The following is a 12,156-nucleotide window of genomic DNA, read 5'->3' as shown; positions in this document are numbered from 1 at the left end:
CTTAATTATCAGAAGAAATAGTCTACATACATCCTCTCCCTTCCTCATTGTTCACAATGTCCAAGAATTGTGATCTGATCGCTGGCGTCCACTTCAACTATAAATGTTTAAGAAGAGATGGACACCGGAATACTGATCTGGTTCTTGCCACGAGGGTGGCAACTAACACCAGAGCAGGAGCTGAGATGTAGAGCACATGGTGTGCCTAGATCATGGGAAGCAGCTGGCGTTGAGCTATCTATGTGGCACACAGAGCTATCTATGTGGCACTTCTAGTTAATAAATACCAAGTGAAGAGGCATTTGAACTAGTAAGTCAAAAATTCACTGGCCACTGTGTAAGGATGACAGTATTCGAGCAATAGAATAGTTACAGCACTAAAACAAATCATTGGCCACCATAACCTCTAAGTGGTGACGACCCACTGTACTTTGAGCTCATTGTGAAACACTGCTTACTCACAGAGCTCAACAAGATTCCGAGTCCTTTCATTTCTACCTCAGGCCTTACCTGCAAGCAGGTGGACGGAGCTGAAGCACTTCTCCAGTTTACCCAGAAGTACAGTGAGAAAACAGTCTGAAGACAGAGAGGCAACATCTTGGGAGCTCTGATCGTAAACTACAACCTTCTGACTGCAATCAATGTCGACCTAAAATGCAAATGTGAGACTGTTAGGAAGGACAGTGAGAAAAACAATCCCAAAAACTGCTGGTGCTGAAGCAAATGAGTGCTTCCTGTTTTCAATTAAAAATTTGAAGAAAAAAAAATGATACAGTCAACTTACTGGATAAACTTAGCATATATATGGTTTAAATGCTTGTAAAAATCAGCTTTTACAGGCAACTTGATGCTATTTCTGTGTAGATGTGCTAGAAACTACTTGGTTTTAAATCCTTAACACTATAAAAGGGTAAAGCATAAAAACAAAATAAACATAACAGTCCTTGAAATAAAAACATTTAAAAATGGTTTCTATATAACAAAGAAATCAGTTGTTTAATAAAATTAAAACCTGAACTCACTTTGATTCCTGAAGAAAAGAAATAGCCTTATCCATCACAAAGATGATATTTTGGATCCCAGGAATAACTCCTTGAGGATAATATGCTTACGTCCTGACCAACGTTACCTTATTTTTCCATAAATCAAAAGCACTTTCTAATATAATTTTTCTGTCTTTCCAAGGCAATTGAAAAGAATGATTTCCTTTCAGTAAATTTGTAGGTAATACCAAATAATGTATTAATATCTTGTCAATACATATTCTATTACATGTTAATACATAATTACCAATAAAGTAATTATTAATAATATAATTAACTATAACTTTGTATGTGTTTAAATTAAAAAAAAAAACACCACAATTTTAACAAGTAATTAATGGAAAAACAGCCCCTGACCAAATTAAAACAAGTTAACCTCTCTGTTTAGTTTAGAAGTATTCTTTAATGTGACAGTTTAGTTAATAAATTTCTTGAGGCATCATAAGGTACCAAAGTTTAAAAAGCAATCAAACTTCCTCAAATTATTTTCTCCCCTTAAAAAGGAGGCTTTGTTTAAAATTATTCCCCATTCAGTGTGTCCATTTATTCTAAAAAGGAAAAAAAGAAAGCATTTACCTTATGTTTTGCTGAATGCTGGATGAGTTCTGTAATTAACACTTTGTCCTGTTGCAACCTTCGCTTCATAAGCTTGGAACAGTTGATATTAATGGCTTCCAAAATGTGGGATGTATTGTATTCCACAAATGGCCGGCTATCAATTAGCAGCACTTTTTCCGTCCCACTTTCCAGCAGAGCCACCAAGCTCTCAGTAACAATTTGAGTCCCAATCATCTCATGGGCCATGGCAACAGTAAGTCCTCTTTTCCCACCTCCTCCTTTAATTTGCCACGATGATGTAATGGTGGTGTGCTCAAAGGCTCAGCCACTCCATTGTACTAACATGTATGAGGTCAGGCTGGTGGTAACTGGCAAAAGGAGAGTTAAACCCATTTTCAGCAAAAGCCCTCCAAGTGAATGTCTCTTTCTCTTTCCGTTGATGTGCTCTTGCAAAGGACTCCGTCCACAAAGCAGCCCCTCACATTTGATTCATAAAGAGATGACTGGAATAACCATCCCACAACAAAAGATGCTTTGGGGCAGCCAGGGCATTACGTCATTCTTTACCTTTGCTCCCTCGCTCCAACAGCTTGGCACTGGGCTGAAAAGCCTACATGAAGAGAGACAGACAGACGGAAAACAAAACAGGGGGTCAAAAAAAAAGAAAGAGCGTCGGATTAGAGAGAGTATATGATTCACAATATTTACTCCATTAATCTGATTCCATACTTGATGCACTGTTTCATTTGAACAAACAAACAAAAAGGACAATTGGGTACGGCTTCAGAAAAGCATTCTAATGATAATTCAGTTTCAACTCAAAATATGAAAACACAGAGAAGACAAAACAAGACACATTCTTGAATTATAATCACCAGGGGCCTGGAACGAAATGAGTTATAGCAAGAAAATTAAAAGAGCCATATAAGCTGCTTGAAGTTTCATTATTCCAAATGGTTATCCTCCCTTTTCTTTGCTTATTTCTTTAAAAATAACACAAAAGAACAATAACCTACCACCAGGGTAGCAATCCCCTATTTTCAGAACAAAAGTATTTTCTGGCAGCCACGTCCCTCCAGGAGCCGGTGGCCGCGGTGGGAGGCGGAGCCCGGGTGGCCGCGCACCATGGGGAACAAGCAGACCATCTTCTCGCAGGAGCAGCTGGACAACTACCAGGACTGCACCTTCTTCAATGAGAAAGACATCCTGACGCTGCACGTGCGGTTCTACGAGCTGGCCCCCGACCGGTCCCCGTGGACCACAGGAAGCGCCCCATCGTCCAGGTGCCCATCCAGATGCCAGAGCTCCGGGGGAGCTCATTCAAGGAGCGGATCGCGGAGTCCTTCTCGGAGGACGGCGAGGGCAGCCTCACCTTCGAGGACTTCATGGACATGCTCTCGGAGCTCTGCGAGTTGGCGCCCCGCGACCTCAAGGCCAACCACGCCTTCAAGATCTACGACTTCATCTGCGAGGACCTGGAGATGACGCTGGCCCGGCTGACCAAATCGGAGCCAGAGGAGGATGAGGTGCGCGACAAGATCATCGAGGAGGCCGACCTGGACGGCGACGGCAAGCTGGGCTACTCCGACTTCGAGGACATGATCGCCAGGCATCCAAGTTCCTCAGCACCTTCCATGTCCGGATCTGAGGACAGCCGAGGTCTCCGCCCTGACGCCCACCGTCGGTCCACCTCTGCTGTCTGCACAGTTTTGACCTCCCAGCTCCCAGGATGGGAGTTGCAGCCTCTGGGGCTGACACCTATCGACATTTCCTCGGCCCTTTCAACAAAAAATCCTTCACGGGGGGAAGGGGGGGAGAGGGGAAGAGGGACGGGAGGAGCAGGGCTTGCCAGGCCCCTGTGGTCCAGCCCAGGCTCCATGGACCCTCACAGGCCCTCCCTCTGCCCCCCCGACCATCCCTGTGCCTGGTCCTCTCCCCTCAGAAATGCACAACCCCCCCCCCCCGCCCCTCCGCCAGGGGAAGGCCCAGCACCTGAGGGGAGTGGGGAGAACTGACCTGTCCATGTGCTAGAAACACAATCGGGCCACCCAGGGCAAAGGGAGGAGACGACAAGATTTTTTTTTTTAATATATTTTTGTTGAATTCAGAGAGAAAGGGAGAAGCCCACGAAGAGAGATACATCAACGATGAGAGAGAATTATTGATTGGCTGCCTCCTGCATGCCCCCTACTGGGGATGGAGCTCACAACCCCGGGCATGTGCCCTGACCAGGAATCCAACCGTAATCTCCTGGTTCATAGGTCAATGTTCAACCAATGAGCCACACCAGCTGGCTGGACGAGGATAAAATTTTCATGAACTATGCAATCTTTATTTTTGTTGTTGTTTTATTTTACTTTATTTCTTTATTAAAGTATTACATGAGTCTCCTTTTTTCCCCCATTGACCTCTCCCCCGCTACCCCCTCCCCCAAGCACAAGCCCTCATCCCCCCTACTGTCTATGTCCATTGGTTTTGCTCATATGCATTCATATGGTACAAGTCCTTTTGTTGATCCCTTACCTCCACACCCCCTGCCTTCCCTCATAGGTTGGACAGTCTGCTCCATGCTTCTATGTCTCTGGTTCTATTTTTGTTCATCAGTTTATGTTGTTCATTATATTCCACAAATGAGTGAGATCATGTGATATTTCTCTTTCTCTGACAGCTTATTTCGCTTAGCATAATACTCTCTAGTTCCATCCATGTTGTTGCAAATGGTAAGAATTCCTTTTTTTTACAGCAGCGTAGAATTCCATTGTGTAGATGTACCAGTTTTCTAACCACTCGTCTGCTGATGATTCACTGACTTGTGGACAGTGCACACCCGTGAGGATGCCTCGTGGTTGGGAAGGGCGGGCACTGGGACAGGGCCCTGGGGCCTACAGTTCACATAGCTTCACACTGGGAAGGGTGGGAAGGCACAGCCGAGCCGTGGGGTTGGAGAAAGATTGCACAGCCTATGCAATCTTTCTATGCAACCTTTCTCCAACCCATCTCATCTCCCCGCCTCCCCGCCCTTCCCAGTGTGAAGCTATGTGAACTGTGGGCCCCAGGGCCGTATCCCGGTGTCCAGCCTTCCCAACCACGAGGCATCCTCATGGGTGTGCACTGTCCACAAGGCTGTGAACTGAGAGTAAAAGGCTTTCCTGTCCAAAAAAAATTTTTTTTGATGGTTTGAGTATTACAATAATGGTAATCACAGCACACACACACACACACACACACGTACATACACGAAGGGGCAAATAGCACACACTCCTTTAAATTGCCCTCAGGAAGAGAGGAGAGGCAGGGAAATGGGAGGTTCTATAAATTCCAGTTGCCTTTTAAGAAAGAGAGATTAAAATGGCTGATATCCTTGCCATATTAACTGCTGATCTAATTGATGGGGCCTGTGATATATCCAGCTCCATCCAAGACAGTCTCAGCTATAACTCTGGCCAGTCCCCCAAACTCCCCTGGAGTTCCCTGACCCTTTATAGCCTGGTGCCTCATTCTTAAGAGAATCACTGACTCCAACCTTAGAAAATCTCATACCCTAAACCTGGGACTCTAGGACAGCAACCTACACATAACAAAGCCCTTCACACTAGACCCAATGCTTCCCTGCCTTGCCAAACTCCTATAACCAACCATTTTCTATGACACTAGTTGGAGTTTTGTGTCCACAGCTTGGACCTCACTCTGACCTCCAATATTCTCAGATTCCTATCTCCCCTGGTCCATCTGTTTATATGAAATTCTCTACTCCATAAAACTAGATGTCTATGGGCATTCAACTTCTTGAGGATGAACTACTTGATGGCAGAGGTTTTGTATTACATTTCTTATCTCCACAGTGTTTTGCACGTAAGATAATTTGCAGTATTATAAGTAAAATCCTCCTTTTCCCAACAACAATGTAAGATACTGAATAAGCATCTGATTAACTGATTTCAGATCAGGACGGTAGGGCCCTCAAACATCACCGGGTCCCACTTCCTAATTTTAGACTTACACATTAGAAACTGAGGCACAGAGAAGAGGTAGGAGAACACAACGAGAAGTGGCCTGGCCATGTGCATGTTACATAACTTTGGACAAATCATGTCATCTCTCTGAACCACAGTTTCCTCATCTAGAACATGTGGATGTTATACTGGCCTTGTCTCCTCACAGTTTGTTTTTAGGACAAAATTATCTAGGTTCTCTAAATCGAGTAAGTGAAAAAGCAACTACACATTATACAGGGAAAGCAGGGGAAATGATGAACAGGGTGGTCCTGCATCTGGAATCTAAAAGACACCACTCAGCAGCTAAAAACAGAAGCTACTCCTTCCTCCCACAGTCCAGCTTCAACCAAGCTGTGTCCTTCATACGGAGCCAGACACACAGTGAGAAGGCACCTGAGAAATCATCTCATCACCCCCACATTTTACAAATCAGCTCCGCAGTCTACATTATTTATCCAATTCTTGTCTTCATTATATTAAGGTATTTATTTTTTAGTATAGCTTAATGGCAAGAGGCACAAAAGTCATCTCCATCTTCAAATGAAGAAGCCAGGGCAGAGAATTTGTCCTAGCCAGTCAACGAACGCACTTGCAAAGCACCTGCCAAGGAAATAGCACTGAACCAAATCAAGTCCTGACTGCTCAGTGACACAGTCCCCAGCCACGTAAGGTCCTGTATGCAGACTGTCTGATTCCCAAAGCAGGGCTCCTACTCCTGGCTTACCCTGTTTTCCCTAAGTGCCCGTCCCATAATGACACTGAACTAAGAAAGAATGACGTGACTTGTCCATGAGGGTGCCCGGGTGGCACAGAAAGTGGAAACCTGAGAACAGGAGCAAGTGGACTCCAACAATGGCTCTGAGTCTCCAAGTCTGATTGGCTCCTCGCAATGATAAAATCCGGAGGGGACAAAGCAGTTATCTGGGTTAGCAGATCAATGGACAAAGGGAGGGAGATGACAGCAAACATGCAAAAGCTGACTTAGAAAGTTCTCATCTTTGCTTCCCTTCAGCCGAATCTCATAAGTCCAAATCACTGAAACCAACGATAGGTTATGGCAAATAGTTTACCAGGCAGAAAACAGTCATTCTAACCCAGAGAACTGGAGTCAGTAGTTCCACATAAGAAAAAGACACTTTCCTGACCAAGCAAAGCTCTGGTCAAAGTGACCCTAAGAGGAGAATGTAATCGAGACAAAGGATGGAAGTGACATGAGGATCCCTGTCCCGAGGCCAGCTGGAGCCCTCCTGTTATGCCTTTATAACCAACGTCTGATCTTCCCCAAATCGATTATGGGAGAGGCACGCATGCTGTTGTCTCCCTTCAGAAGACAACTAAATAACACTTTCCTATACATACAATAAACTTCCTATTTCTCTACAATAAAAAAGTCAACAAACTAGTACTTATCATACTAAAGACCAGTAACCTTAACCAAGGCCACGAAACAAATATTTACAAAGTATTTCACTTTCAGAAGTAAAAGTTTTTTAAAACTTTATTTACAAAGATTTAGAGATAGGCTAAGGCAACATTTTAGTATAACAAAATGACTATACAAATCAGGGAATAAAATGGGCAAATCCTCTTAAAAATGCCAATTTGGGTAGAGCTTACATTCCAGCAATCTGTCTTATATTTTAGAACATTTAATATTAACATGAGTTGTGTAAGAGCCTTTTCCCTTTAATACACAATTTTTAAAGTTTTTCTGTGTCATTTATTTTATGTTTTAGACTCCCTTTGGTTACATATAGAAATGTATCTTTGATTTTATAATGAAAATCGAGAGTTTTATCTATTAAAATTCACTCTGCATCCAACTTTGCAAGAATATCAATGAAATAAAGGATACTACAGCTCTAGCCAGTGTGGCTCAGCTGGTTGGGTGTTGTTCTGTGCACCAGAAGGTTGCTGGTTCCATTCCTAGTCAGAGCACATGTCTAGGTTGTGGGCTCGACAGCAGGGAGTGGCGGAGGGGGCGTGCAGGACACAAACCGATTGATGTTCTGCTCTCAGATAGATGTTTCTCTCTCCCTTTCCCTTCCTCTCTCTCTAAAATCAATATAAAAATCTTTTACAATATTTTAAAAAAATATATTACTAAATTAGTTGTGGTCAGAGAACCATAAGTCAAGACCATTTTAATGATAAGGTAAACTTGTGGAAGGAACAATATAAAGCTCAACTGTTAAAAAAACATTGCCATTAATTAGCTAAGAGGAAAAATGTTTTGTTTTTATTTTCTTCAGTTCTTGCAGCCTTTAAAGCTAGTGCCCAACCAGAAAATTTTAAAAATATTAAAGTCCTTTCTAAATTGTTCTATTAAGCAGCTCTCTCCTCTTCTGAGATGAGGCACCAGTCTTTTCAACTTACCAGATGCAATCCTGGCTTCTAGGTCAGGCATACTGACACTAGGTATATATTATACACACACACACACACACACACACACACACACACACACACACACACACGGTGAGAACCCTTCTCACGCACGGCTGCCCCACCTACCCATGGGTTATTTTCTGTCAAGAGCCAACAGTCCTCTGCTGCCCTAGCATACCCACCCCCAAGGGCCACACAGGCCAGGGCTAAAGCTCTATGAGCACCCCACTGGTCTGAAAAGTGGGATCCATGAGAAGGCAGGGTTCCTCCTCCGAGAGGCACCTTTCCATTTTAAACACTCCTTTGACATAAATCCTCACGAGAAGGTAAAGGATCCTATGGCTATGCGGTGCTTATAAGGCCTGTTCAGTGAGGAGAGTGATGGAGCCTTATTTGGTTGGGCTTGAGCTCAAGTTCAAATTCTCAGAGAATTTATGGGAAGGATATAATCAGGTGAGAAGTTTACTTTTATTAAACTACAGGCTAGTCTTAAAATTTTTCCTTCAATAAAACTGAAGAAATAGGCAACAAGATACACCAAAAAGCTTTTCAGTAGAGCCTTAAGCATACACTTTCAATAACAGAAAATTTGAACTAATCACAAGGGAAAAAAGCAGGCTAAGACGTCCGGAAGCAAGCAAGAACACACTGCACACTGACCATCTTCACTCTACATCGACTAAAGCAACTTTGCCTCAGATGCTGTGGGTTAACCCTGGCAGGAACTCTGAGGTCTGATATCTGGTAAAATATATTCAATTAAAAAACACACACACCATATTAACCAAAGCCAAGAAGTCTATATGAGCTTCATATGCTTTTTAGTTGCTTATTAACATCTTCACTATATTTTCTTACCCCAAAATAGAGGACACATATTCTGACACATGGTGGCAATATGGAATACACTGCTTGAAGCACAACTGTTTAGATAGTAACTAGACAAGACGACAGTACTTGTTAGCACCGTAAAATCCAGGCACCTCGCACCAATCTAACAGCACTGTTGGAAGAACCCACTCCTACCAGAGGCTCAGGTGTTCACATACATCTCAGGGATCCACAGATAAAGGTCAGAAGAGCTGTCATCCTCCACAGACTAAATGTAATGCCTTTGCTGCAGACACAGGCCAGCCTGGACGGAGTCCAGATCTGGGAGAAGTCCTTACTGCTTCTGCTAAGGGAGAACCCTGCACTCTTGGAACTGGCTCAGGTGGCCCCCGTCTTTCGTTCTTAGCATTGCCTCCTGGTAATGTCCACCTGTTTCACCAGCTCCCCCTTCCCTAATCCATCTAAGCTCTCCTCTTCCTTCCACCAAACCATGTATCTATCCTAGACACAGCCCTCGCCCTCCAAGCTCCCTCACGTACCCCTCTCCATTTAATGCTTCCTCCTGGCACCCTGCCTGAGAATTGACTTGCCCCTTAAAAGAGAGGCCGAGAGATGAGGTGGTGGGAGTAGGAATGGAAGAATCCCTGGACGGAGTCGCTGGGCAAGAGAAAATGTGGCTGGGGGCTGGTTCAATCTAGGAGTTGAGGAGAAAATGTTTTGGAAGGATATTCACAATAAAGATGGGCATGAGGCAGAAGAGGAGAGATTCAGAACAAACTGAACGGAGGTCAGATAGTGCATCTTGGTTTTCTTAACTCGTTCAGCCAACTAACAAATAGACACTGGGCGGCCTCACAAGGACCATGCACTGCTGTGGGAAATGCTGCAAAACTGAACTGGGCAAAAATTCCTGTCCTCCCAGAGTCCCTAATTTAGTGATGGGAAACACATAATAAACAGCAACAACAAAAGCAGAGCATGTTACGGCAGATGGTGATACGTGCTATGGATAAAAAATAAAGCCGGGAAGGAAGGAGAGTGGGGTGCGTGGTTAAAATTTTAAACAGAGTAGTCAGAAAAAGCCTTACTCTAATGGTTAAGTCAAGATCATGAAAGAGGTGAGAGTGTATGTGGATACCTGGGGGACTGCAGCTCTCTGTCTGTGTCAAAGGCTTGAGGCCAGTGAGTATACTGGCCAAGGTGATGCCAAATTGGGCAAATGCTAATAAAAAAATGTGGCAGGTGTTCAGTTTTCCTTCAGAACTATGATTACATCTATAAAGCATCTCCAGATGCTTGAACTTTTAAAATACATATACATGAAAATTTAGTACAATTTCCTCCATAAAGCTACACAGGGAGAAACTGTGGTTCCTATATTAGTGCATTATTTGCCAAAGAAATACTCTAATAAGAAAGATTAAGTTAATGTTAATGTAATACAATTCTTCCAACTCCACGAACATTTTGTACCTAATAAAAGAATCTTGGTTTTATAGCATAGACTATAGTAAAATATCAAAGACATGTTAAACAAGATGTATACTTGAGTAGGTCTATATAACAAGGAAGTAGTTGATTTAAAGAAGCATTCCAGGCAGCCAAAGTAGCTCAGTGACTGAGCGTCGACCTGTGCACCAAGAGGTCGCTAGTTCTATTCCTGGTCAGGGCACATGCCGGCTTGTGGGCTCAGTCCCCAGTAGGGGAAGTGCAGGAGGCAGCCAATCAATGTTTCTATCTCCTCCCTGACCCTCTCTAAAAATCAATAAAAATATTTTTTTTAAAAAAAGCATTCCATTAAAATAAAGAAAAATGCTTTCTAGGAGCTCTCCCTGTCAGAAGGTGTATCAAATACCACAAGGATTTTGTAAGTTAGATTACTCAATTCAAGGGGCTGTAAATCTTCAGCCCACCCCACGCCCCAAACAACAAAATCCCACTGGATGAAAGATATAGTATACTTTCCTGACAAAGAGCTAACTTACTAAAGATACTGCAACCAGGGTAAACACCTAGACATTTTAGTAATATTTAGTAATACTTAATTTTCCAAAGAAGATCAGAAGGCTCTAGGAACAAGCAAGAAAAACAATAAAAAATCGTTGACACTGCCGTAGCCGGTTTGGTTCAGTGGATAGAGCATTGGCCCTCGGACTGAAGGGCTATGGATTGGATGATGGTCAAGGGCATGTGCCTCAGTAGCAGGCTGGATCCCCGGCCCTGGTAGGGGTCCATTCGGGAGGCAACCAATCAATGTGTCTCTTTCACATGGATTTTTCTCTCTCTGTCTCTCCTCCTCCCTTCCACTCTCGCTCTAAAAAATCAATGGAAAAATATCCTCAGGTGAGGATTAACAACAACAAAAATCATCAACACCAAACCTCCCACCACCTTCCTTGAGCCCAACTTTATAACAATAAGATTCCAGAATTAAAATGCCAAACTACATTCTCCTGAAGATAATGCCAAAATAGCTTACAAGAATATTTTCAAGATGACTAACAAGAAACTGCCTCACCTTTCAGGTAAAATACACGTGAAAAATATTAGAAAAGGTCTACAGAGGCAACAGAAGGGGATTGGCTAAGTAACTTATAAATTATGAAAAGTCCTGCAGCACAGCATCAGCAACATTTTAAAAGGATGGTATAAAAGTATAATTTTTGACATTAAAAGATGGTCACAACATAGTAAGAGAATAAAAAGTGACAGAACAGTAGGTAAAATAGGACCTCAAATACCCACATACATACAAATAGTTCTGCTTGGGTAACAAAAGGTAATATATTATTTTCCATAATCTTGGAAAGTGAAAAAAGTATTAGAAAAAGGGCACGAGGGCATGACATACCTAGAGCAGCGGTTCTCAACCTGTGAGTCGCAACCCCTTTGGGGGTCGAACGACCCTTTCACAGGGCTCGCCTAAGACCATTGGAAAACACATCTATAATGACATCTTGTTTTTGTGATTAATCACTATGCTTTAATTATGTTCAATTTGTAACAATGAAAATACATCCTGCATATCAGGTATTTACATTACGATTCATAACAGTAGCAAAATGACAGTTATGAAGTAGCAAAGAAAATAATTTTATGGTTGGGGGTCACCACAACATGAGGAACCGTATTAAAGGGCCGCGGCATCAGGAAGGTTGAGAACCGCTGCCCTACAGCCAGGTAGTAGTGTCTGCAGCAGTCCTGCCTGCACTCCTCCTCCTCAGTGCGGGTTCAGGCGAGGTAAAATGAACTAATACAATATAGGGCAGTTTACGTTTACCCTCAAGGTAAAAGCTGAATTTCTGCTTCACAACAGGACTTAAAAAGAATTACTTTCAATA

At 42.9% G+C, this 12,156-nt stretch overlaps 1 protein-coding gene and 1 pseudogene across 2 annotated transcripts in view; one reads left to right on the top strand and one right to left on the bottom strand.

Moving 5' to 3' along the window:
- DUSP16 (dual specificity phosphatase 16) overlaps positions 1-12,156 on the bottom strand; it is a 78,859-nt gene that overhangs the window by 38,757 nt on the left and 27,946 nt on the right. Inside the window, exons 3-4 of the mRNA XM_081084470.1 lie at positions 1,620-2,211; positions 511-649 (exon numbers count right to left, since the gene is read on the bottom strand). Coding sequence (XP_080940596.1) covers positions 511-649; positions 1,620-1,847 — 367 coding nt within the window. The 5' untranslated portion in view covers positions 1,848-2,211. The remainder of the gene's footprint in view (positions 1-510; positions 650-1,619; positions 2,212-12,156) is intronic.
- Positions 2,727-3,249, top strand: LOC308514345 (calcium and integrin-binding family member 2-like; annotated as a pseudogene). The gene has a single exon. The product of its transcript is annotated as a calcium and integrin-binding family member 2-like (transcript).

The sequence above is a fragment of the Myotis nattereri genome, assembly GCF_964212035.1.
Source record: "Myotis nattereri genome assembly, chromosome: 2".
Lineage (NCBI taxonomy): Eukaryota > Metazoa > Chordata > Mammalia > Chiroptera > Vespertilionidae > Myotis > Myotis nattereri.
Note: the sequence above shows the minus strand (reverse complement) of the source record. Positions and strands in the feature narration are given on the sequence as shown.